A 26,070-nucleotide genomic window follows, 5' to 3' on the forward strand; every position below is an offset into this window, starting at 1 on the left:
TAAAAAAATCTTCTAAAAATAACCTTAAACACACCTGTAATTTCTATAAATATTTCCTCGACAGTAACGTCATCTAACAACTCTGACCATAATGGCTTCCTAGTTGTTACATCTAGTTTCTCCTCACTTGGTGTGTTGGAAGTATTCCGTCTGACTCCTGCTTCAGTGATTAAATTGTATTAATCAAACAATCATTTTATATTAATCTACGTATTACTATGTAACAGAGCTTCAGTTGTGATATTGGTGGTGGTCAACCACTGGAGTTAATTGCTGACCCTCAGAGAAAACAAAAAACACGATTTTTTGAGTGAAGCTAGTGAGACACGTTTTATTGTACAGCTAAGCGTAGCCACTTGTCACACAAACCACTACCGGGTAAACGAGGTGAACTATGGCTAATCTGCCATATTTGACTTATAGTTAGTTATGGAGGCAATGATGACAAACTAAAAGATATAATGATTGACGTGAAAATATATGATGACTAGCTTGACGACCTATTTGTTCTATATACTTCCATTCAAGCTACTTGTAGCAGAACATCAGGACACGACAGCTCAAAGACTCATTCACTCCACCCCGATAACCAGGAGGACACATGACTCGACAGAATACCGGTTCAATTCGCTTGCGAGAGCAAACAACACACATGAGAACTAGCTGACTAACAAGGCCCGCAGTCCAGTTAGATTATGACCCTTAGATGGTTACACCTTTTATGTGTTACAATAGCCTTTACTGTTGTTTATATATATTTATGCTAGGTGGCTTGTAATCGCAGAGGCATAGCGACCCTTCCCGGCGCCCGGGGACAAACTTTCAATTTGGTGCCCCCCCCCCCCCCTCGGGATTTGCACCCCCTCCCTCAAACTTTCGATTTACACCCCTACCCCGCTTAAGCTATTTATAATACAACAATGCAGCTAAAATGACATTTTAATTTGTTTATTCGACGCATTTTGGCGCCCGGGGACATATGTACCCCCCCCCCCGCCCCCTCGCTACGTCTCTGTGTAATCGAAAAAAAACTTTACACACATTATAAATGCATTCGTTCGTTTATATAGAAATGTTAGCGTTATTTTTTATGTCCCTATATATTTATTGATGTATGTGTGTGTATGTCAAATAACTCTTATGCAGCAAAGTGGCCGATACGTTTCTGTTTTAATAAGATTTACAAATAGGGTAATACAACGCTTTTATAGATACATGAATGAACAGCTGTAATTTAAACTTGGTAGGGGCATGCTGTTTTAGGATTTGTCTACATGTGCTCGCTCACAGCTTTACGTACTTAATTAATCCATATTCTGCTAGCGTCCCACTTATGGGACGCTTGTAAAAAAAATTGCTAAAATTTATTAAAAACTAGTTAAAACACAAATTATGTTTCATTGTATTTGAAAATGGCTAGACTATTGAATTTGTGTGTGTTTTGTGAAAAAAATTAATTTAGAAAAATTTTAAAGTGCCGGATTCGCAGGACTTGTCAAAATGGCGGAAAAAAGAAAACATGCGCACAGGAAAATGCATATCTTCTAAAATATTAACATTTTAAGTGCAAAATACATTTGAAACTTGTAGCAGTACCATATTTCTATCTGATAAAAATTTAAGAGTAACAATTTTTTTTACTACTTCGTTATATCAAGTGTACAACAAGCGTCCCATAAGTGGGGCGCTAGCAACGAATGGCCCCATGTAGTTTGTTACACAAACGTCACATTTATTGGTCTCTAGCGAGAAACACAGATGCAAATGTTTATGTTAAATGGTTATTTATGGTTAAACAATTGTTGACTTTGTTAACTGTTGACTTTGGGGTGTTAAGTGGTATTTATAGATATTTAATTATGGCATTGAGCTATATTTTCTTATATATTATTGTATTAAAAAATTGCAAATATTGAAAAACTTACATTTTATTTTTAAGTTTTCAGAATTACACTTACCTAAGTATTTAATACCATTGAATATAAACTAATTTAGTATTGCTTAAATTTACTAGCGCGTGATATTAAAATTATAAAAAACCAGAATAATAACAATGGCCACGATTTAGGTGAAATGATTCAGTCATGGGGGTTGGTTAATAACAGATGGAAAGACTCTTCATATAAGAGAGCTTAAGCTACATATAGCAGAAATGTGAATTAGCTGTGTACTGTTGTCATGCCCCAATAATATTCCCCTCCAAAGGTTCCCGATACCAGTTTTACTTTGTTAACTTTTTAAGGAGATTCCTGGTGTTATATTGGGAGCTGTTCGAATAATGAGGTGGATACATGGATGAGAGCCATGAACACTCAATACAAGCCCCCAGAGACGGATCCGTGCCGTAGAAATAAGATGTCTGATGTCCTAATGTACACCTGTGATGGGGGGGGGGGGAATAGCGAGGGTAACAAAAGAGAAGATGGCTGGATGACATCTGGGACTAGACCGGATCGTCTTTTGCAAATTCACTGAGGTCAGAGTTTCTTTCAGGCATCATTTCGGAGGAGGGGGGGGGGGGAGTGGCTCTGCGCCCAGAACGAAATGGAATTTATATACAATACATACTTTTACAAATGTCCACCCTTCCCCTGAAATTTAAGTCCCCATCCCTGAAAATTTCAAGTACGCTCCCCAAAAAATCAATTATTTATATTTAATTATATTACAGTTTCGGTGAATAATAACAATATTTGTGATCATGTGTGTATAATTAGATGTACTAGTCACAGCTTTACTTATTTCCAAGTGTTATTCACTTTGATGGATGCTAGATTGAAAGAAAACTAGACTTTTGAACATAATTTCTGCATTTTAGACCATGGTATGGCTAATCCAATTGATCATTATCAGTATTTTTAGCTGTCCTAAACAATGTAATCATTGGTCTAACAATACAAAATCAGTATACAGCTTAATTTTTGCGTGATTAGCCATATTTCGTGATAAATGATTTTATTTTTCAATAAATGTACATGGGGCCGTTCGTTACTAGCGTCCCATTTATGGGACGTTTTTAAAAAAATTCGATATTTAAAAAAGTATTGATTTAAAAAAAAATCTATAGTCATTCTTTCATTCAGTGCCCAAAAGCTAAACCATATCAAAAAATTATAAAAATTTGAGACCTTGGGATAATATGGGTTAAATCAACTATAAATACACACAATATTAAATGGAAAACATTACAGCGTTACGAAGGCTTACCTAAACTACTCGACTCGATTTACCTAACTCTAGTATGTAGGTTTGCCCGATAGTCCGCTTAACTCGAATGGATGCGTTACTGAAGTTTTTAAAGGCAATGGAAATTGATAAAAATTTAGATCACACGCTATTGATTTTGTATGTCGAGATAAAAAAGACAGGTTAGCTCTAATTCACCTGCCTAATTGACCGTCAGAAAATACTGCATTCTTTATTAGGTTAATTCAAGAAAGCACAAACGTTTTGATATTTTAATCTAACGCTGTGTGTATTTTTTTCTTTTATCGCACCCTGGCAGAACTTGACATTGGTAATGTTATTCAGAACTTAAAGGTGAAATTTGATCACGTCACGACATATAATATACTAGACTTACTGTATCTGGTGCATGACGATAAGAACACGGTTCCAGCACATGGGTTTTTTTTCTCTAGGTCACGGAATCATTCCCAAAACCGTAAGTCATTTTTTTTGCTTGGCAGGTTTTATAAAAATAAAGACTCAAGTTGTTTTTAAATTTTAAAATGAAACATCTCAGTTTTTAATATGTTTCGTTTTAAATGTCAGTAATAGAAATAGCGTGTGATTAATAGTGTGATAATAAAAAGTGTGAATATAAGAAATGTTCAAATTTTAATTGGTGCACTTGTTTATTTTCAAGACAATATATCAGTCTAACTCATGGGTCTCCAAACTTTTCGGTCCGAGGGCCGCATTAACTATCAAATTTCAGTTCGGGGGCCAGTTTCTTCCAGGTATGTCTTTGATTTTTCTAAGCAAAGTTCCTCAGCCATCCCCAACAAACGATTTTTCCTTGGACAAAAAGATCTCCGCGGGCCGGATGATAGGACTTCGCGGGCCACATCCGGCCCACGGGCCGTAGTTTGGAGACCCCTGGTCTAACTGAACATAAATTAGATACCAAAGCTACAGTATACCCCATAGAAAGAACATTCCATCTGATCTTACCTGTATTGTTTAAAGTGGTGTTCATCGTTTCTGTAAAATCCTCATGCAGTTGCTGGTTTCCAATACCTGTAATTTCTTTGCTCTTACTTTCATTCGCGTTTATAACTACATAAGAAACAGTTATAACATAATTAATTTTGAATGAATAAAAAACGTAATAAATACAATCGTTAAAATATACATATATAGGTTCCTATATTGTTACACAGAAGCAGACAAATTAAGACACTTGATATTGTGCTATAAGCACACCGTTTATTTGAATTCTTGAGAAAAAAACACCTTTTGAAAGGATACTGGCGGAGTTTCATTTAAATTCAAATAAAAAAAGAACAACTTTTATCTGAACCTGTTTTCTCTTCTGTGGTGCTCGCTGCCTCTTCTAAAAGGACGGACAGGTTCCCATAGAGTAGGTGTTGGTTTCCTAGTTCTATGCTTGAATTGCTAATACTTTCATTCTGCATTAAAACTGAAAACAACGAATATTAAGTCTAATTAGAAGTGCATTAACGCTTGCGTGAGAAATTGTGCACTGGGGTTTACTGTGTGTGTGTGTCGGTGTGTGTGTCGGTGTGTCTGTGTGTCTGTTTGTCTGTGTGTCTGTGTGTGTATCTGTGAGTGTGTGTGTGTCCGTCCGTCCGTCCATCCGTCCGCTTGTCTGTCTGTCTGTGTCTGTTTGTCTGTCTGTTTATGTGTGAGTGTGTGAGTGTGTTCGCAGGTTACCAGATTCTATTCGGCACCAAAAAAAAAAGATTATAAAGCTAAAGCAGCTTTTGAAAATCACCTGTAGCGTTTACAGTTGTTTCCCCTGTTTCCATATCCCAGTCATCTTCGTCAATCATGTCACTGATGTTTGTATTTGTTTGAATCAAGAAATCGTTTTTGAATTCTTCTTCTATATCTTTCATTAAAAGATCCTTTAGCGCCTCAATATTACTTGCTGAAATGTTCTTATCGTCGAAATCATTATTATATTCTAGAAAAAATAAAAAAGGCAAATAATGATCATCATTGTTGTTTAGGACAGTGTTGTATAATCTATATATTAACAGCATGTTTTTTTTTAATTTACAAATGTTATTTGAAAAGTAAGATGAGTAGGCTAAACAACACACATATATACACACTATCTCTAACATAAATACGCACAAAAACAAACGTACACGTATACAATTCTTACCACTATTTGTTTCGTTTCTTTCCAAAGCACATATCACTCCAAATATACATATAGTAACACACAGAATGGCTGTAAACTTCATTTTTTTTTACATTCAGGAGAACTATCTATGTCACCAGCATCTAATGTCGAAGAAAATTAAGTTTTGTAAACTGATTCTCAGAAAGACATATTTAAATATAAACTCCTCGGCGATAATTTAATATAACATACCATAGCCAAAATACGTATTGTCTATAATAGTTTCATGCTTTTAATTTACCTGTAAATCAATCAAAATGATTACACTGTAATTTATTTTAATGAGAGACTTTTCTAAACTTCTGCCACAAACACAAAACAGAATAATATTTCCCACGAGCACAAATCTTGTTCAAGCGTCAACGGTAATCATATAACAAACACGCTATTTAAAAACATTGGGTTACCCACGGGATACCTGAAGCCTAGCCAGTCGGAACCAGCGTATTTACCAGTTTGTAAAGGGGAGGCAACAGGGAAGTAGATCAAGTTTTAACATAAAGGAATCTTATGTCATTGCTGTGATGTTTTTACTTGTAATAACATTTAAATATCATAAGTGATATGAACCACGTGACATAAGAAGTAGAGGCGTAGCTTGTGTTGTGTAGGGCGAGAAAGTCGGTTTAAAAAAAGCTCATTCTGAGATGTATAACGTAATTTTACACAGTATTGAGACGGAAGAGCCAAAAAATAAAATGTACAAAATTTCCAAATTTTTAAAGAGCCACTATCATTTTTATGCACTTCGGTAATTGAAAGCATGGAGCCATTGCCACGGCGTTGGCCACAGCACAGTAGTGGGGCTGGGCCCAATACCCAGAGCCTCTTCCGGGCATGTTATGAGGGGCGGGGTAAAAGGGGTTTCCCTCCCCCCGATAGAAATAGAATTCATTTGGAAAATATATACCTTTAACGATGGCCGCCCCACCCCCCTTCCTGGAAATTTTAGTACGACCATCCTGGAGATAAAAGTCTCAAAGAAACGAAAAGTGCTAACGCACAGCGACTGTCAGCTGTCCATATACGTTTTACTCCACCTATTCTCTTTGTTTTTCATTTTGTTAAAAGTTATCTTTGTTTTTACAGTATAAAACTTATTGTGTATTGAAAAAGATAATATAATTATTATGGAACTGGAGAGCTGCATATTTACACAAAAAAGAGCCGCATGCGGCTCGCGGGCTGCAGGTTGCCGACCTCTGGTATAAGTCAATGGTTTGTTACATGGGATCTATATCAATCGAACCCCATCGGTTCGGCGGAAGTCAAAACCCACACCCGACACACATGATTTATGATTGGATTCTGTCAGTGCGGATGATAAAAGTATTACGAAGGGTTCGGCGAATATGCATATAAATCTCGTGGGGTTCGGTAACACCAAAATACTGGTCTAAGTTGAAACAATGGACTACCACGTGACTTTGCTGATTGATTTCAATGTTGTCTACAGCAATTTGTGTGACACCTAATTAAATGTGATTGGTAAAAAGCTCCCACCTCTTCAAATTAATGGAGGGTTGGGGGTGGGGGACGGCTTTTTCGCTAACGTCAATATCTATATATAAATGGGTGGGGGCGCAAAATCGATAGTTCGCCCCCCCCCCCGCCCCGGGCGCCAAAATGGGTCGCTACACCTCTGATTAGAAAAAATCATATACAATTAGAAATATAAGGCACGAGAATGAGAAATAATCAAATGCAATAATACATATTTCAAACATGACGTACGAATGATTATATGCAAGACGTAATGGAAAGCCGTTATACCCGAAGCTAAGGATATGAGAAAAAGTGAAAAAAATGACTGTAATATTGTTCACAAAAATAAATTTGGGCTTCTTTAGTTCTAGCTTTGACGTCCACACATATACAATCTAACAACATACTTACTGTGAAATGCATCGCTTCTTTTAAAATCATTTTATGTAGATTAAGGTAAAGATATTACAGTTGCTTCCTTTTATCATACCAGCAAGATTAAAACGTATATGAAACTGATCTTTTTGTGTCAAGAAAAATAGCCTAATCGTAAAATCATTAAAACAGTTATATAAGGATCGGCTAAATAACAAATACGTACGTTAAGCTTGATGATTATCCTAATTATAGAAACATAACTATTGAGCTGACACACCTAGAGCATTAAAATACATTCGATACGGATAGTTAACCAAGCGTGCCCCCTTGTGACTTGATCATGTGCCAGACACCAGGAAGTTTTCGATTCCAGACATGACATTCATTCGTTGGGTATAACCAGTGTTTCTTCCAGACTTTTTTCTCCGGGGGGGGGGGGCACTAGAAATTTTCTGGGGGGTTGACTTTCTTTGGAGGGGGGGGGGGCGGACACTATTAAAAGTATATATTTTCTATATAAATTATATACATTTCGTTTCGTTCGGGGGGGGGGGGGGGGGGCGGTAGAATTTTTTCGAGGGGGGGGGGGGGTGCAAAGCCCCCCCCCCCCCGAAGAGGTGCCTGGAAGAAACTCTGTGTATAACACAAAAACGTTTATATGCAAATAAGCTAGTTTTTTTTTTAATTTAGCATTGGTTTACCAGATTAATGTTAATAAATATTAATAATCAATACAAATAATAGTAAGTAAAAGTTATATTTCGTACCTTGCTGTCAATCGGGCAGGTGAAGTAGAGTTAACCTGTTAAAATGATTTCGGCATATCGAGGGATAGTGTGGTCTGCACTATGACCAACCGCCTTTAAAGCATATTACGAGCTGGTATTTTCCCGTTTAATCTGATTAGCGGTTTTGGTATTGGAAGGGATCCCCATTGTTACAATGACTTTGATTTTCAGCCAGCTTTTCTTTTTGGATTTGCTTCCATAGTCTATGTCCAACCAAGAACATACTACAATGCAGCAGTTGTTTAATTTTAGAGCCTCATCTGCTCGAGGGTTCGTACACGAGATTTTTCAGTTTAGCAACCATGAGCTTTACCGACTCGACCACGCCGACCCCTTACATACCCGTTTAATTTACACGATTAAAACGACGACAACCTAACATGCCTAATTGAATATTAGAAAATACCAGAAATAAGCATGTCGTTTATTTTAATTTATTTTGTTGTAGCTATGTACTGTGTAAAAACCTGTTTAAATCAGAACATTAACAAAAACATCTAATTGTTACGTCCCTTACATGTCCCCGGCTTGTGTGTGTGTGTGTGTGTTGTGTGTGCTGGAACGACAGGTACCCTCCCTTTTGTGTATCGTTGAAGCCCTTGTTTGAGTCAAAAAATAAGTACTGTATTCCTATAACTTTTCATTTTAATTTTTATATTATTTTATATTATTTCAATGACTTAGCTAAATTTATCGTGTTTTCTGTAAACTAAAATAAAATCTCATTGTACCGACATAAGTGTAATTACAGCCAAGCTGCAGGAAGTGAATTGACGAGGGCACAACCCTGTAATATTCCACGTCCGTCTTTCCCACACTTTTCCTTATGATATTTTATGTTCAACCCGCAGCCCCACATTTGAATGACTGGGGGTGTTAAGTCATGCGTCGATGCCCAGGGAAACTTATCTCAGTCACCAAGTGTAAATTTAGAAGACTTAAAGTCGACGTATAGCTAGGAAATTTTTAAATTTATTTTTAATGGGTTTTTTTAAAAGCATTGATGGAAAACGTAACTATTTTATCTTACAATCAGAAATGTTTGTTATTGGGGAGTGGGGGTGGATAATGGAGGTCCGTAATGACGGTGTGTGATACGGAGGGGGGGGGGGGGTCAGATTGTGTGAAGTCTCACTTTTGCATTATAAGAAAGTTATGTTAGAAAACTAATTTTAACAATTAAAAAATCTATGTGGATCGAGATCAATCAGAATTTTTAGAAACAACAATAAATTTTTACACTACAATTTTGAGGGGAGTTGTTGGCTGAAGTATGACGTCATTTTTGTTTGAAGGGGGGGAGGTCTGGCTTTTTGTGACAATTTGTCACGGAGGGGAGGATGGACGTAAAAATACGTAAATAGGCGTGACGTCATATATAGATGATCAAAATTATAAAACTTCTTTAATGCTGTGTGCGCTAATGTTGTACTGTAGCCCAGTAGCGTTGGCAGGTAAAGCTCCAGCAAAGTTTAAGCAGGGTCTACGTCTTTTCTACAGATCAGCGCCGGTAGTTTTCGTCTCTTTCATATTTCTCACCTTAGGGAATCTTTTACTACGACGTTTTATTCAGTTTTTCTTTTCTTTTAAATATCTCTCAAGTGAAACATTGACGCCCACCCCCTCACAAGCATGTCCACCGTCTCACGAAAAAACAAAAGAAAACATATAATTCAACCAGAAATTTCTAGTACTCCCCTTCCCCTTGACAAAATATCTAAAAGAAACCCAGGCTTTATTTAACTCGGTAATATTAATGTAATATACCGTAACGAAATCTTGCTCTAGAATTCTACAGTTTGTGAATTTATTAGTCACATCTAGGTCTAGAATAACCCGATTTAACTCTTACCCTACTTTCATCCTATTCTAACAGAAACCTGATTTAAACATGCTAATAAAAATGGGGGGGGGGGGGATTCGAATTTATTTTCTATAAGCTAATAATATTCCTTAAGGTACATTTCCCTAGAAGCAACATCATATAACAAAGTCGGTTTGCTGTAGTTAAATATGTTCTTTTTTCCTTCACAGGAAGAAATAAAATATTTATATATATTCTTTGCACCAACCAGTCCGTCATATTTAAACTATTTTACGGATGTGCTTGAACTTTGGGCTGCTTTTTTTCCATATCTGCGTGTTAAAGTACAACGATTTCCCTTCCTCTCAAAGGTAATTAAAAACACCTTTATGATAACAATCTTTAAAAGCACTCAAAATAAAATAAAACACAGTTTCTGCTTAAGATATAAACTAGACCCAGTTTCCAGCTCGCAAATGGTCTATCTGCTGCAAAGGGACAACAATCCAATATCCCAGGTGTCCGTTCAAAAACCCGCTGGACAATAAACCCCTGGACCTAAACCATCGATTTAAACCCCTTCGACTTAAACCCCCGGCGATATAAATTCCCTGGACACAAAAAAAAACAATCGAGGTTTATATAAAGAAAAAACAAAAATATGACGAGAAACAAAATTAATAATTAAAAACAAAACAAACTTTAGAAAAAACAGTATTTTATTAAACATAAAAAAGAGATATTGTACGCGATGCCTCTCAAATACTCAATAATAATGGGCTTATTAAAATTTTTAACAGCTGTTTAAATTCGAGCGCTGCTTTCAAAATTTTTTTTTCTGTTTTCGTAACCAGTGACCTGAATTCATCTGTGTATAATAAACCTCTTGGAGCGATTTTGCCTGTTTGATAAGGTCAATCATAATAGAAGTTATACGATTTGTGGAGAAATACATTTGATGTTATATTTATACCATGCTTCTGTGTGCCAAGGTGGATATGAATCAAGCATCCGTCGGTGAATCTCTCACATCTTTTGTATTGTTAAAAATGTGTTGCTTTGATCCGCACGGCTCCAAAAGATGGATGACCTATTTCTAAGGTGTTGTCGATGCGCGATTTTTTTTATTTAATACGACTAAGGCCACACCTTGACTTTCTAATAGTATACTTTTATGTAGAAACTTTTTTTAGTCGTTAAAAATTACATTACTATAATTAATTTTTTTTGGTTCTCATCATCGTTATTATTTCCTTATATAAACCTCAGTCGGGGGTTTATATCCAGGGGGTTTATATCCAGGTTTTTTTTTACCGGCAGCCAATATCCCATTACAACCACCCATTATTGTCTTTTAACCCTAAATAAATCCCTGTTCTTTGTCCTTGTCCCTAACTTCCACCCAATCTCTTTAGGACAGGGGTCTCCAAACTACGGCCCGCGGGCCGTATGCAGCCCGCGAGGTCCTCTTATCCGGCCCGCGGAGATATTTTGTCCACGGAAAAAAACGTTTGTTGGTGATGGCTGAGGAACTTTGACCAGAAAAATAAAAGACATGCCAGGAAGAAACTGGCCCCTGAACTAAAATTTGATAGTTAATGCGGCCCTCGGACTGAAAAGTTTGGAGACCCCTGCTTTAGGACATTAATTTATGACGTCCATGCGGGATAAGGGGTTTTACTTAAAGTGAGAGTACCAATAAAAACCTTACATTACAGTAAATAATACAATGGCAAATGGAAACCTTCAACACAACAAATAAAGAAAAAAAAAGGTTTTAGTTGGAATAATATTTGCGTGTGCTTTAATTTAAAATAGCAGCGTACGTGATGATGAATGACACATACAAAGGTGAATGATATTTTAACTAGATAATTGCCTAGCAGTAAATAAAGTAATGTCTTTGTTGATCTACAGAAGTGGAAGATAAAGTATAATTAATTTAATACGATAGGCATTAAATTTAAATTATAATATATTAAAATAAACAAAGCGATGTTTTAGAAATTTCATTATAGTCCAATAATTACTATTTTAAAACACGATGTAATTCATTATACGATGTATGGCTTCATATGTAATAATAAATGAATACACATAAACTGCAAAACACTATGGGGTCATCCATAAATGACGTCACACTCGTAGGGAGGAAGGGGGGGTCCGTAATTTTGTGACGGTTTGTGATGAGGTGGAGGGGGGGGGGGGGGTCAGATGGTGCGACGTCACACGTTTGCATTATAAAAAACAATGTTAGGAAAAGAATTGTAGACGCTATTTCGCGTTTTAGAAAACCGTTTTAATAAATTGAAATAGGAATTGATTAAAATACTCTATTTTGACATAGTTCAACAAGATTTTAGAAAAATATAGATGTTTAAAAAAAAATTCAACTGCGATTTTGAGGGGGGGGGGGGTTGTAGGCTGAGGTGCAGTAGCGTACGCAGGGGGGGGGGGGAGCAGGGGGAGCGTCCGCTCCCCCTCTTGCAATTTTCAGCAAAGTGGCGCCTTTTTGGAAACTTTTAAACTCAAAGTTTTAAACAATGATATTTGTTAAAAAAATATTTTTGGTCGGCACATCTATGTAAATCACAAGATTTCTTTTCATGCAGCATTTAAACATTATTGTACTAGTCTAGTAGTGTTTACGTTTACAACACGTATTAACAGCTGCATCAGTTTGCCATTCTAAAAATTCTAAAAAACCTCTACGGGTAGTACCACTTGGCAAGAGGGGTGTTACATTTAAGGCAACTGTATAATGTATTTGCTTACGAATAATTGAATTAGAAAATGTTATACATAAAACTTCACACATAATTACTTTATATATATACAGTTTGAATCGTGTGATTAATTTTTTAACAATTACAATACAGAAACAAAAACAACTGATGTGGCACCTCTATTTTAATTTACTGATGTGCAAACTGTGCATTGGTGGAAAAATTTTGACAAGGTCAACAACGTCATCACGATGAAGTAGTAGTATTCTTACAGTTTGGGAGATAGTGATTACGATTACAAATTATATGAAACAGTTACAACCCCCCTCCCCCATGGACCCCTCTGTAAAAAAAAATATTGTCATAATACCACTGCTACTTATTTAAATCTATTTCTGTAATATATATTTGTATAATATATATGTATCTTTAGAACAGTCATCTAAAAACTGACTCTATGTTCACTCTGAGTTGGTTATCTCCCCCCCCCCCCCCCCCCACACACACACCTCACCACCACAATTGTGTAGAGTGACATTAATGTCACACCTAGGTATACACTGGGTTGGATAATTGACCTAAAGTCACCGGACAGTGGTGAATGAAGTTGAACCCCCCCCCCCCAACCCACCCCGAACTTGTCTGTTAAGTACATGTAGAAAAACGCGTAGTGATGTACCAAAGTACCAAGCCGCCAAAAAAATTAGCTTTTTAAACGTAAAACTCTGTGAATATTGTTTTCGCAATTACCAGTAAAAAGGTGTGTGATCAATACAGTGATCTAACCCATAGCTATCACTATGTTAAAAAACGATCTTTAAAGCAGTAGTTATTTAAAAATATATGATCTGAACTAAAAGACGGATATTTAATTAAATGTAGGCTTTTATTCCGAATATTTTGCTATTATATCGAAAAGCGTGGTTTTATACCAACTCTGATATTAAAAACTTTCATTATGCTGTCATATGATTATAGACAAAAACATGTTGTAAAGACGAATAGTGTTAAACAATTTCATTATATTCTACGGTAATTATTTATTTGTTTTGACATTTATAATTAAATGTGTAGATATATACATATTTATATTAAGAGAGTGATTATTTCCCCTATTACACTTGTCTTAAATAATTTCCCAGGAATGATTATGTAAGAAATTTGTTTACAAGAATTACAAAACAGATTGTGTTACGTTCATTGTTTTTGGTTGTAGTGTATATATATATATATATATATATATATATATATATATATATATATATATATATATATATATATATATATATATATATATATATATATATATGTTTAGATTGATATAATTTTTGCTTTGTCGGCCTACATTGTGTAATTTTATATATATATATATATATATATATATATATATATATATATATATATATATATATATATATATATATATATATATATATATATATATATATATATATAGAACGCGTTGAAAATTCGGCGCCTTTTTTTTTGCTCTTTTCGCTCCCCCTACAACGAAAACCTGGATACGCCTCTGCTGAGGTGTGACGTCATTTTAGGGGGTGGTCTGGCTTTTTGTGACGATGACGTGTGACATGAGCAGGGGGGGGGGAAAGAAAAGCGTAACGTCATTTATGGATGACCCCTGTAGAGAAAAACAAAACACAAATCTCATACACCAATTACCAATTTAGCTAGCATTCAACTATTCTGCTGAAATTAATAATAATATTAAAAAACAATTTAAGCTAAAATATACATCAAAATGGAACTTATTCTAGAGCAACAGTAGCATTTAAATTTAAACAAGTCCACAGTTTATTTTCTTTCATAATCATTTTCCTTAAACATTTTTAAATGGCATTTACTATTCCATCCTTTACAAATGTAGTTTCGTAAATGATTAAACAGTGAAAATAAATCATTTATAATATTTCATTAACAACTGAAAGACATTACCTCAGGTAATAAATAATGCAAATTTTAAGAAAATATTTTTTTTTTTAAATCTGCATTTAAGAAAATCATAAATTCAGATAGGATATAAAAAACTATGTAATGTGACACATTTCTTTATTGCATGTAAAAAATGTTGAAAGTAATATATATATATATATATATATATATATATATATATATATATATATATATATATATTGATATTAATTTTAACTATTTGTTATAAATGATAGCATAATGTTTTTAAATAAGATTTCATAATGCGAACCATGAAAGTTTTATGTATTACTGATAGTAAATGGTAGAAGTAATGTTAAAAATTATTCAATTAGATTATTAGAAGATATTACTAGCTAAGTCATAACTACAGTGACAGTTTTTGACAACTTTTAAAGCAAAATTTGATGCAGCATATTTTTTTGAGAAAAAAGCCATTGTTAGTTCATTTAGAACTGTAAGGAGATTTGTTTTTGGTTACATTTTTATTATATATTTTAAATGATGTTTATTAATTTGACACTGGTTAACAATTTTAAAAATTAGCATTTAAACACACACCTGAAACTAAATAATAGTGCTTAAAATATACCAGCCTTTTCGATTTACCTTGGTAAGCTTCTTAGGGAGTTTGGTTTTTTAAATAGATTTGGTTGTAGTTGTCATTGGTTTGGTTGTACTTGTTGGTCTGGTTGTAGCTGTAGCTGATTTAGCTGAAGTTGTTGTCCCTATAGCTTTTATTGGTGTAGTTGAAGTAGTGGTTTGTTTTGTTGTGTATGCTGTAGTTTTAGTTGTAAATTCTGTTGCTTTCCTTGTGGTTGTTGTTGGTTTGGTTGTAGTTGTGTTTGGTTTGGCTAAAGTTGTTGTTGATTTAGTTGTCGTTGTAGTTGGCTTTATTGCTGTTGTAGTTGATTTCAATGTAGTTGTTGTTGGTTTGGTTGTAGTTGGTGTGGTTGTAGTTGTTATTAGTTTAGTTATTGTTGTTGTTGGTTTTATTGTGGTTGTAGTTGGTTTGACTGTAGTTGTTGTTGTCTTCATTGCAGTTGTTGTTGGTTGGGTTGTAGTTGGTATGGTTGTAGATGTTGTTAGTTTAGTTGTGGTTGTAATTGGTTTTAATGTAGTTGTTTTTGGTTTTGTTGTAGTTGGTATTGTTGTAATTGTTGTTAGTTTAGTAGTTGTTGTAGTTGGAATTGTAGCAGTTGTTTTGTTTTGGTTGTAGTTGATTTACTTGAAGTTGTTGTTTGTTTTGTTGTAGTTGTTGTTTTGGTTGTACTTGGTATGATTGTAGTTGTTGTTAGTTTAGTTACAGTTGTGTTTGGTTTGGCTAAAGTTGTTGTCAATTTAGTTGTCATTGTAGTGGGTTTTATTGTTGTTGTAGTAGATTTCATGGTAGTTGTTGTTGGTTTAGTTGTAGTTGGTGTGGTTGTAGTTGTTGTTAGTTTAGTTATTGTTGTAGTTGGTTTTGTTGTGGTTGTAGTTGGTTTGACTGTAGTTGTTGTTGTTTTGGTCGAGTTGTTGTTGGTTTTGTTGTAGTTGGTATGGTTGTATTAGTTGTTAGTTTAGTTGCTGTTGTTGCTGGTATTGTTGTAGTTGGTTTTGTTGTAGTTGGTATGGTTAAAGTTGTTGTTAGTTTAGTTGCTGTTCTAGTTGGAATTGTTGTAGTTGGTTTTGTTGTGGTTGAAGTTGGTTTGACTGAAGTTGTTGTTGGTTTCGTTGTAGATGTTGTTTTGGTTGCAGTTGTTTTTAGTTTAGTTGTTGTTGTGGTTGTGGTTGTAGTTGTTATTGTTGTAGTTGGTTTTGTTGTGGTTGTAGTTGTAATTGGTTTAGATGTACTTGATGTTTTTGTAGTTGTTGTTTGTGGTATAGTTGTGGTGGTTAACATTGTGGTTGTGGTACTAGTTGGTTTGGTCGTACTTGTTGTCTGTGGACTTGTAGTTTGATGAGTTGTAGTTGTTTGTTGTACTGAAGCTGTTGTTGTTTTGGTTGTGGTTGTCTGCATTGTTACCATTGTCTTTCCCTTAATACAGTGTTTGACAAAAAAAAGTAATGTGGTGAGAAAGCAACAATTATAATTAAGCTATTAGCATGTTAAAAACTATTCAACAAAGGAGCACTTAAAGTGTTATATATATATATATATATATATATATATATATATATATATATATATATATATATATATAACCAGTATAGTAGACATTATTGGAGAAAAAAGGTCATTTTAGTTTAGTCACTTTTAGTTTCATATCATGCATTAACCTACCAGTGGAACATGCACGTTGGAATATGCTGCAGCATTTTGGCTGTTTCTAGCATACATGGCTAAGTGTCACATTTATTAATGATAGTTATTTTGATAAGTTTTATCCGTGACATTTTTTGAGACTATTTAACCTAGGCATATTGTCACGGTTAGTGTTGTCTTTTAGGTCAGTTAAGTCCAAGCTAATTTTAATTCACTGCCTGAAATCTAGTACTGGATTTTGATAAAACAAATATGCAATATAGATTTCCATTTGTTTAAAAATAATTTAAATTTAATAAATAATGTAATAGACAATACTCACATTAGGCATTCCACATATTCTTGATAATTTTAAATGTAATTGATACACTCATTCCTTGATGTATTTGTCATTGCTGTTATGGTTAAATTTATAAAACAAAAGGTGTTAAAATTCGTTTATGATTAGTATTGTTTACAATAATAATTAACTTATTGTTTTGGACTTGTTTAATCACTTGTATCTGCATGTTTGTGTTTGCACATTAACTAAATGTTAAGTTGTCAATAGATATGTTAAGAAAATGTTTTGCTAGTAGTACCAAAAAGGTGTTGATAAAATACTTAAAGCACTCATTAAAATATGCTAAATTCACACACACACACACACACACATATATATATATATATATATATATATATATATATATATATATATATATATATATATATATATATATATATATATATATATATATATATATATATATATATATATATATATATATATACATATATATATAATTGAAATAATTGGAATAATTGAAAAATTACAGATAAAAAAGAGACTAGCTCACCAATGCATACAACATTATTAGTGCTAAGTATAAAGCCAATGTTACAAAAACATTGAGCTGTTCCATTTATAACTGTACATCCGTAACTGCAGCTTAAATTAGAATTGATGTATGGATCCACTGCTAGAAAATATAAAATATATATTTGTCAAAAATATATCATATTCAGATTAAATGTTTAGTCTTTTAAATGTAAAGCTCAAAGATTTGAATAATATTTTGACCTAAATTCTAAATATTTCAGATTCATTGACAATTAGTCTCTAGTTTGATTTATAAAATTTTAAAAATTAACAATAATAATTAACTCTTTAAGCCCGTAATTATTTTCACGTTTTACCGGAATTATTTTTTTCCCCTCATTTTTTTTCAGTACCCCTGCGGCTAAATGAACCATATCTTTTTACCCGTTAATTTAAACCCCACACATTATTGATAAAAATTAATCGTAATTGAATACCCTACACACTGATATAAATTTTAAGAAATTATTTATTTATTGAAGAAAGATAATTACTTAGTTTTAAAGAAGAAAAAATAAAGAGTTGATTTTTTAGTGCAAAAATTACGCTTCTTTCGGGAAAATTAATAATAAGAATAACTTTTCATGAGTTCTTAGTCATAGAAAACAAAAGTACGTCCACTTATCTACAAAAATCATGGATCGGATTAGTCTTAGTATAAATACTTTAATTTTTGTTAATTTTATAATGCGGCGATGTAAACGTTTGGACGCGGCCGCTAAACGGCATTCCGCAGTGTTAAAAAATGCCGTTTTTCGAGTTGTTTTACAAAAAAAATACTATAAAATACAAAATCGATCTAACGAGAAATCTACAAGAAGTAAATACAACGAAAAATGGCCGCTCTAGCGTTATCATGACCTATATTTACGATTAAAAACTTGGATTTCGAAAAACAACGAATTAAATAGAGAAAATTTTATCGGACGGTGGGAGCGTCGTTACGGTATGGCAGGCCGGCAGACCGACCGCTGGGAGCGTCGTTACGGTCTTAAAGAATTAATGACTAGATTGATTTTAGTTTTATCCTAAAATTTTAAAATTTTTTATTCAGTAACTTTAATATAGATGCATAATGTGAGACTTAATTGGTAGTATACCATTTAATTAATGATCTTTTTTTTAAAAAAAAGACATTATTAAGAATATAACCTTTAATTTTATTACAACTTTATTTTTTTGTTACTTTAATTACAGTGGTACCGCAACAGAATGTTAAAACTAATCATATTCAATGTAAATGCACTTTTCAAAACCATTTTATTTTTTTTGTACTTGTTTTATTTTATTTTTTAAATTAATCATTTATAAATATGATTTTAAAATAAAAAAAAAACAACACTTTAAAACAAATTGCATGGGGGGGGGGGGGGGTAATAGATTCATGAAATTTCAATTAATTTTATTAGGTAAAACCGCTCTTATCTTTGAGTTAATTTGCATATTAGCAAGGTTAAGGAATAAATTTGTATCTCAAAGTATTACTGTATTTATAAATTTAATGTTTAAAATTACCATCTTTTTCACATGTCTTTCTGTCATCCTTTTATCTATAACCAGGATAACAGTCACAGTAGCTACTCCCTGGAACATTCAAACAGATCTGCTCACAGCCAGATTGGCCATTATTACATTCATCTATATCTGCAGGCATAAAATAAATAAAAAATTATGTATTCATGAAATTTATTTTTTCAATTTGATGTATCAACAATTGAGGACAATGTTTAAGTTCAATTTATAATATTTGAACAGTTATTGCAATTACACACTATAGACCTTCATTGTAAAATACTCATCTAATATTTATTGTCAGTCCATATTCGTATGATACATATAAACTAAATAGTCGGCCAATGCGCTTCCTATCTAACTTAGAAAATATTTTTAAACAATAAAAATCCCTCAGATTTGGCAATCCTATTACAGACATGTAAAGGGTCGGCGTGGTCGAGTCGGTAAAGCTCATGGTTGCTAAACCGAAAAAGTCTCGAGTTCGAACCCTCGGGCAGATGAGGCTCGTTAGCTGGGGACAACCACTCTTCTAGGAGAGACGACTCCAAAATTAAACAACTGCTGCCTTGTAGTTTGTTCTTGGTTGGACAAAGTGTCACAGCCTTTTTGTGTGACTGGGTTCACGTTATAAACTAAAAGGAAATACCAACCACATTACTGGAGATTTCACAATTTTATTAATATTAGATCTACATATTCAGAATATACTCCATAATAAACTCCACTTTCATTTCGTCATCTTTCTTGTTTTCCCGCCTTCTACCTCTCGCTTCCTTTCCTTTCACGCATGCGCACACCCACCCTATATTTATATTTTATCTCGCCTTATTATTACACACACTCGCAACATACATTCATATACATTTAACTGTTATACAAAGGCTATGGAAGCAAATCCAAAAAGAAAAGCAGGCTGAAATCGGAATCAATGGCCTCAATGGCTCATAACCAGTTGAAACGTAACGCTTAATTGTGTTGGAGGGGTGGTTGAGTCGGCAAAAAGCTCATGGTTGATAAATTCGAACCAAGTCTCGAGTTCAAACCCACTAGCAGATAAATCTCGATCCTACTAATGTTTTTAAACTTACAATCACACTTGTGATTATCTTTGCTGTTTATCTTGTAACCAGGATGACAACTACAGGTAAACCTTCCAACACTGTTACTACAGTTCTGTGAGCAAATATTTTCCTTGCATTCATCAACATCTGAACAAACAAAAAATCTTTGCATTATTTTTTAATAAACAAAAAAATTAATATACTAAATTTTATATTAGGTTTTAAGAAGCATAAACAACAAAGCTACACCTAGTTTTGACCATTTTTGTCTTGCTTGCCTCCACAACTCTAGACTTAAATTTCCCCTTGTGTTCTAACTGAATCACCTTCCCCATCATTCACTCAAGTTTAATTATGGGTACATAAATCTATTTACTAACTGAATAACTTAAAACTATTTGAAATATAGAATGAACTTTAACAAATTTGTTAAGCCATTAACTCTTACAAATGTTTAAAATGACATAAAATTTATTAAATTTAATTTTGCTTTTTTTGAAAGTTGATATATTTAACAGTGAGTGTAATAACAAACAAAAAAAAACAATAAAAATACATAAAATCTGACTATATTACTGTTTAACTAATTTTAATTACCTTCACAGTGGATGCCATCTTGTGTAAGATTATATCCGTGTTTGCAAAAACAGCCTTGAATCAGTGGCGGAACTAGAAAAAAGGGGCCACCCCGCAAAAAAAAATTTAGGCCCCCCCCCTCCATATAAATATATATAAATATATATATATATATATATATATATATATATATATATATATATATATATATATATATATATATATATATATATATATATATATATATATATATATAATATATATATAGATATATATATATATATAGATATATATCAGTGTGAAAATCAGTTTAATATTATGTCTACCGTATGACCTCTATCATCATAGAGGTCAAAAGAATATAAAACATGAAAGCTTTCTGTAAATGATAGTGTCTCGTGTCATGTTTATTTTTATGTTTTTTTGTATTTATTTTATTAATTTTAAAAACATTTTCTTTTTATACAGTGTCATTCTTTAATAAGTAATTTATAAACAAATAATAATAAAGAGAAGTAATTGCTTTTTAATTTGTTTAGTACAAATCTATTAAAAAGAGACTTCTGAGCATCACTATTTGACTATTTGAAAAAGGGAAATAAGTAATGGAAGTGGTTTGAACGTTTGCTTATTTTTGATAAGTTTGATTGTAGGAGAAAGAGGACTCGGCTTTCACAGTGGTTTAAAAACGAAGGAAAAATGACCAAGGGGTGGTGTCTATAGAATAAAGATAATCCAACCGCAGCTACGGTAATCTTTTTTACAAAACAAACATTAAGTCAAAAATGCAAGAACATTTTTTTTTAACTATAACAATTTTTTTATGGTCGGCCGTGGGCCCCTAAATGGCGTGGGCCACCCCGCATTGCGGGGTCTGGCGGCACTGTAGTTCCGCCCCTGCCTTGAATGTCATTGCAGCCTTACTCACATGTTTTATTTAGTGATTTACACTGATTTTTTCAATAAAAAATAATTAATTGAAGATTTAAAATGTAACCATTCACATTTGTTTTTATTATTTTAATCAGTAAATAATACCAAACTTGAGAATGAAATGAGTTATTAAAATATCATCACCTGTTTTTATTTCAACACATGTATTATTTGCATGTTTATAACCAGAAAAACATGAACAATTAAATTTCCCTGGCATGTTGATACATATTTGATCACAGTTATCTAACTTGTTAGCACACTCATCAATGTCTAAAAGTCAACAAAATTGAACAATGCATATTACAGCAAGAATAAATTATATCAAATCTTGGATTTAATTGTAGAGAATACTATTGAATTTTAGATGGGAATTGTTCATAGGTTAATACTAACATTTTTACACTAAATCAGCATAGATAATTTATGTTACCCTATCATGTATTAATACATAGTTGTAAGCTCCTCTTTATAAATAATAGATTTGTAGTGTGTTCTTATTGCAGAACAGCTATTTCATACCTAAATAGGAGTGGATTTTGAAGCTATAAAAACTACTTACCTACACAAGTGTTGTTAATATTTTGGTAACCTTTAGGACAGTGGCATACAAAGCTACCAAATGTATTTTCACAGTCAGCAAAAGAATCACATGGTGATGTTTGACATTCATCAAAGTCTGTTAATATAATTGTTTTTTTCAAACAGACTTAATAAATATTAAATTTAACAATTATTATAAACAGTACATGCTATACGATTATTATAGAACTTGTTTATTTTACATTACTAAACATGTTTATTCTAAATAATTTAAACTTCAATTTTACTTATTCTATTTATTTGATAAATATTGGTTATAACACTTGTAAAAGGGAAAAGATATGCATTCTTTCAAGTATTTTTTTGCAGTTTATTTTCTGCTAGAATCATTTAAAAAGTCCACATTTTTGGAAGAGTTACTTATTCAAACACTTGGTAGCACTTGTAAATATAGAATAAAAGGTTACTATTTGTTATTAATTTTTTTCACACTGATTTACATTATATTACACCTAATACTAATAATGTACTTCTATAATTCATAAACAAAAACAATATATAAGAAAATCATACCTTCACACTTGGTTTTAGCAATGCTAAGATTAAATCCAACAGGGCATTTTACACAGTTAAAAAATAGTCCATTTTCGTGTTCTAAATTATGTGTAATATTTACACATCCTAATGGGCAAGGATTCGAAGCACAGCCATCACTAACTTCTTCACAATCAGCTCCTAGTAAAAGTTAACATGATTTAAGAAAAATCTAGTCTTAAACTACATTTTTTAAAGTAAATGCCTATTACATTATTACTTGTTTAAAAGTTAATTTTGAAGATAAAAAAAAATGTTTTGAATAGAATTGAAAAAAAAATAGTATCAATCATCAACATGCCTGCATGGCCAGAGTTACGGTTGCAGGTTGCATATGAGAAGTAAGGAGATGAGGTAGGTCTGGTAACAGAAAAGTTACATGATCCTTGATTACTGCAACCAGTACAGAGAGTAAGAGACAACGGGAAAACTTCTGACTGCAGGTTTTTATCATCAACAGCTGTTATTCTGTGGGAGAAAATAGAACATATTTTATTAACAATTTTAAAAAAATGTTTTGTTATCATACTGCAATAATATAAATTGAAAATATTTAACATGTATGTTATAACGAGGAAAGAAAAATTATGTAAAAGTGCTTTTTAAAAAAAAATGTATTAAAAGATCACCCTAAGGAAAAATGTAATTGAAATTCATTTTAAAAAATATTGCAAGTGGATATTTTTTTCAATATGTTAATAGGTTCAAATTAAGAAAACCAACGTACCCTATTATTATTGGAATAAGATCTGTAATTATAAATATAAAGCTGGATGTTGCATCATGTGTTGCAGTGCTTTGCTCATGTTGCGTTTCAGTATAATTTACATTTGTTAGCACTATAAAGTGTGTTATGTTCCCATCAATATCAAAGCCACTGGCATTAAGGTAAAAAGGTTTATTTCTATATACTTCAAAACATGTTTGGTTTAGTTTAATAAGTGGTCCTTGATTTGCTGTAAAAAATATTAAAATTAAATATAAGTGTAATTTCTGAAAATAATATAGAAGTATTTAATTATTATTAAATATAAGTGTTTTTTCTTAAAACAACATAGAAATATCTATATATATAATTCTCTTCTGGGATCAGTTAGAAAACAAGCTGCAAGCGCGCCTTTGCAGTCCCCTCTCTTCCTCTCTATCACTACCACCCCCACCCCACCCCCACATTATCTGGAGAGCGGTGTTCACTCTGTTTACATTTTACAATCATAGAGACGGGTTTGGTGACGGCTATTAGGGGCAGATAATTTAGTTTGAAACGATTTTAAACTGAGAGGAGGTTACTAAGAGGAGGCTGCTTGCACGTGGGGGGGGGGGGGGTAGTGTTTTTAAGCAAATATTTTCAATGGCAGCATTGGTACTGTCGAATTCACAAATTATAAATTACTGAAAAGTAGAAAAAAAAACAACTAAATAGCGGCGTATGATACGCAGCGGGTCGGCTCGTTTATTTTATTAGAGATAAAACCACATAAAACCAAATATCTAAAAAGAAGCAATCTTAGTTTTTTTATTGTAATATTATATAAAAACTATGAAAAGCAACATGTTTACCCATATTGATGGAGTCCATTATAAACTGATCCGCTACTGTTTATGAATGTTTTGCTAAACTTTAATTTAAAGTTGAAATGTAATCGTAAATACATGGTATTTTAAATGTTCCATTACATAGTGTGTTGAAATAATTTGTCATTGTCTTATCTAGGTCATCATAAAATAAAAGATTGTTATTTGGATAAGAAAAAGTTGATGTGTTTTGTCCATAGGCATTCTGGAATAAACTTTCTGATTGGGTTATTGCCCCTGAAAAAGAAATCATTTAGTAATCTGAATTTCATATATATATATATATATATATATATATATATATATATATATATATATATATATATATATATATATATATATATATATATATATATATATATAAAATTAGGATCCCAAAAGCTTTGAGTGGGGCTCTTTGTCTAGTTCTGTCGCTGCATGGTTACGTGTAGCTGTAACGTCTAGCACAGTGGTTCCCAAGCTTTTTCGAATGGCGACCCCCTTTTATAAAAAGTAAGTGACCCGCGACCCCCATACAATTAAAAAGCCGAAATTAGTATGGAATTTAATAAGCACTAAAATAAGATTTTCTAGTAGACTTTAAATATGAACTACTCTTGATAACTATTTTAATAGCATGACAAAAATTACATACTATTCACTAAACCTTCGGTTTTTAATTTTTAAAAATTTTGTTAACGCCAACCTATGTCATTATAATTATCTTAATTTTGTTTTTAATCGAAGAATTGTGTTGAAAATATATTCTCGAAAAGTCAATCAATTTTACGTTTGGGTATGAATGGTGAATACTGCACCAAAATTGTGTCTGCAGTTTTTCATCTTACGCGGAATCATTCTGCAAATCAAAGAATTCATCTTGTAATTCACCGGGAATGCTGGCAACATCAAGGTAAGAAGAGAATGGGTAATGCGTAAATGCAGATTCTTCTTTTTTCAACTCAGAGAAACAGCGATGCAGTTCGTTTTCAAGAGATTCAAGATGCCCAGAAATCGCTTCTTTCAGAATTTTAATTAACTCACAATCAGATTCATCTACCACACCGCAGTTTCTCAAATTTACAATATTTACAAGATTTATTTTCTTTACCGATTTTGCAGCTTTGATAAAAATGCCCCATATTATCATGGAAAGTTATAATATTCGTTCATTTTCCCTGAAGCTTCAGGTTAAGCTTATCTTGATGTTCGAACACATCTGCTAGGTATGATACTCTCTCCAACCACTCTATGTCGTTTTAAGAATACAAAAAAGTCTTGTTTCCTTTGCACTTCCAAGAACAATTTGATTTCAGATTTCAATTCAAAAACACAATTTACAGCATTTCGTTTGACAGCCAGCGTACTGTGGTGTAGAAGAGCAGAACCTCGTAATCTATATTAATGTTTTTGCTCAGTTCTTTGAAGGCTCCAGATTTTATATAATTTACGACTTATACAAGCAATGGACTCTTGATGTCGATTGGTTAGGGCAGTGGTTAGGGAGCTAAATCTTTTCTGTTTTCTGAAAGCCCGATTTTGAGCTAAACATAGATGGCGCACCATCCGTACAAACCCTCACCGCCGTTCTAACCCATTTTAATCATCCAGTTTAAAAAAAAAAGTATTTATTTTCTCCATGCTATCTTCACAAATGAGCAACTCTTCTTTGCTATCATCCG

General features: G+C 32.9%; 1 protein-coding gene across 1 annotated transcript in view; it reads right to left on the reverse strand.

Moving 5' to 3' along the window:
• The window catches only part of LOC131953811 (uncharacterized), a gene marked incomplete at its 3' end in the record, with an annotated part of 37,256 nt that extends 31,522 nt beyond the window's left edge, over positions 1 to 5,734 (reverse strand). Inside the window, 6 exon segments of the mRNA XM_059317184.1 lie at positions 35 to 157; positions 4,177 to 4,281; positions 4,526 to 4,645; positions 4,961 to 5,152; positions 5,357 to 5,478; positions 5,619 to 5,734. Of these exon segments, the coding sequence (XP_059173167.1) occupies positions 35 to 157; positions 4,177 to 4,281; positions 4,526 to 4,645; positions 4,961 to 5,152; positions 5,357 to 5,438 (622 nt within the window).
• Positions 5,735 to 26,070: the final 20,336 nt, after the last annotated feature.

Source organism: Physella acuta, unplaced genomic scaffold (assembly GCF_028476545.2).
Source record: "Physella acuta isolate Inbredline_101_S28 unplaced genomic scaffold, ASM2847654v3 ptg000953l, whole genome shotgun sequence".
NCBI classification, from domain to species: domain Eukaryota; kingdom Metazoa; phylum Mollusca; class Gastropoda; family Physidae; genus Physella; species Physella acuta.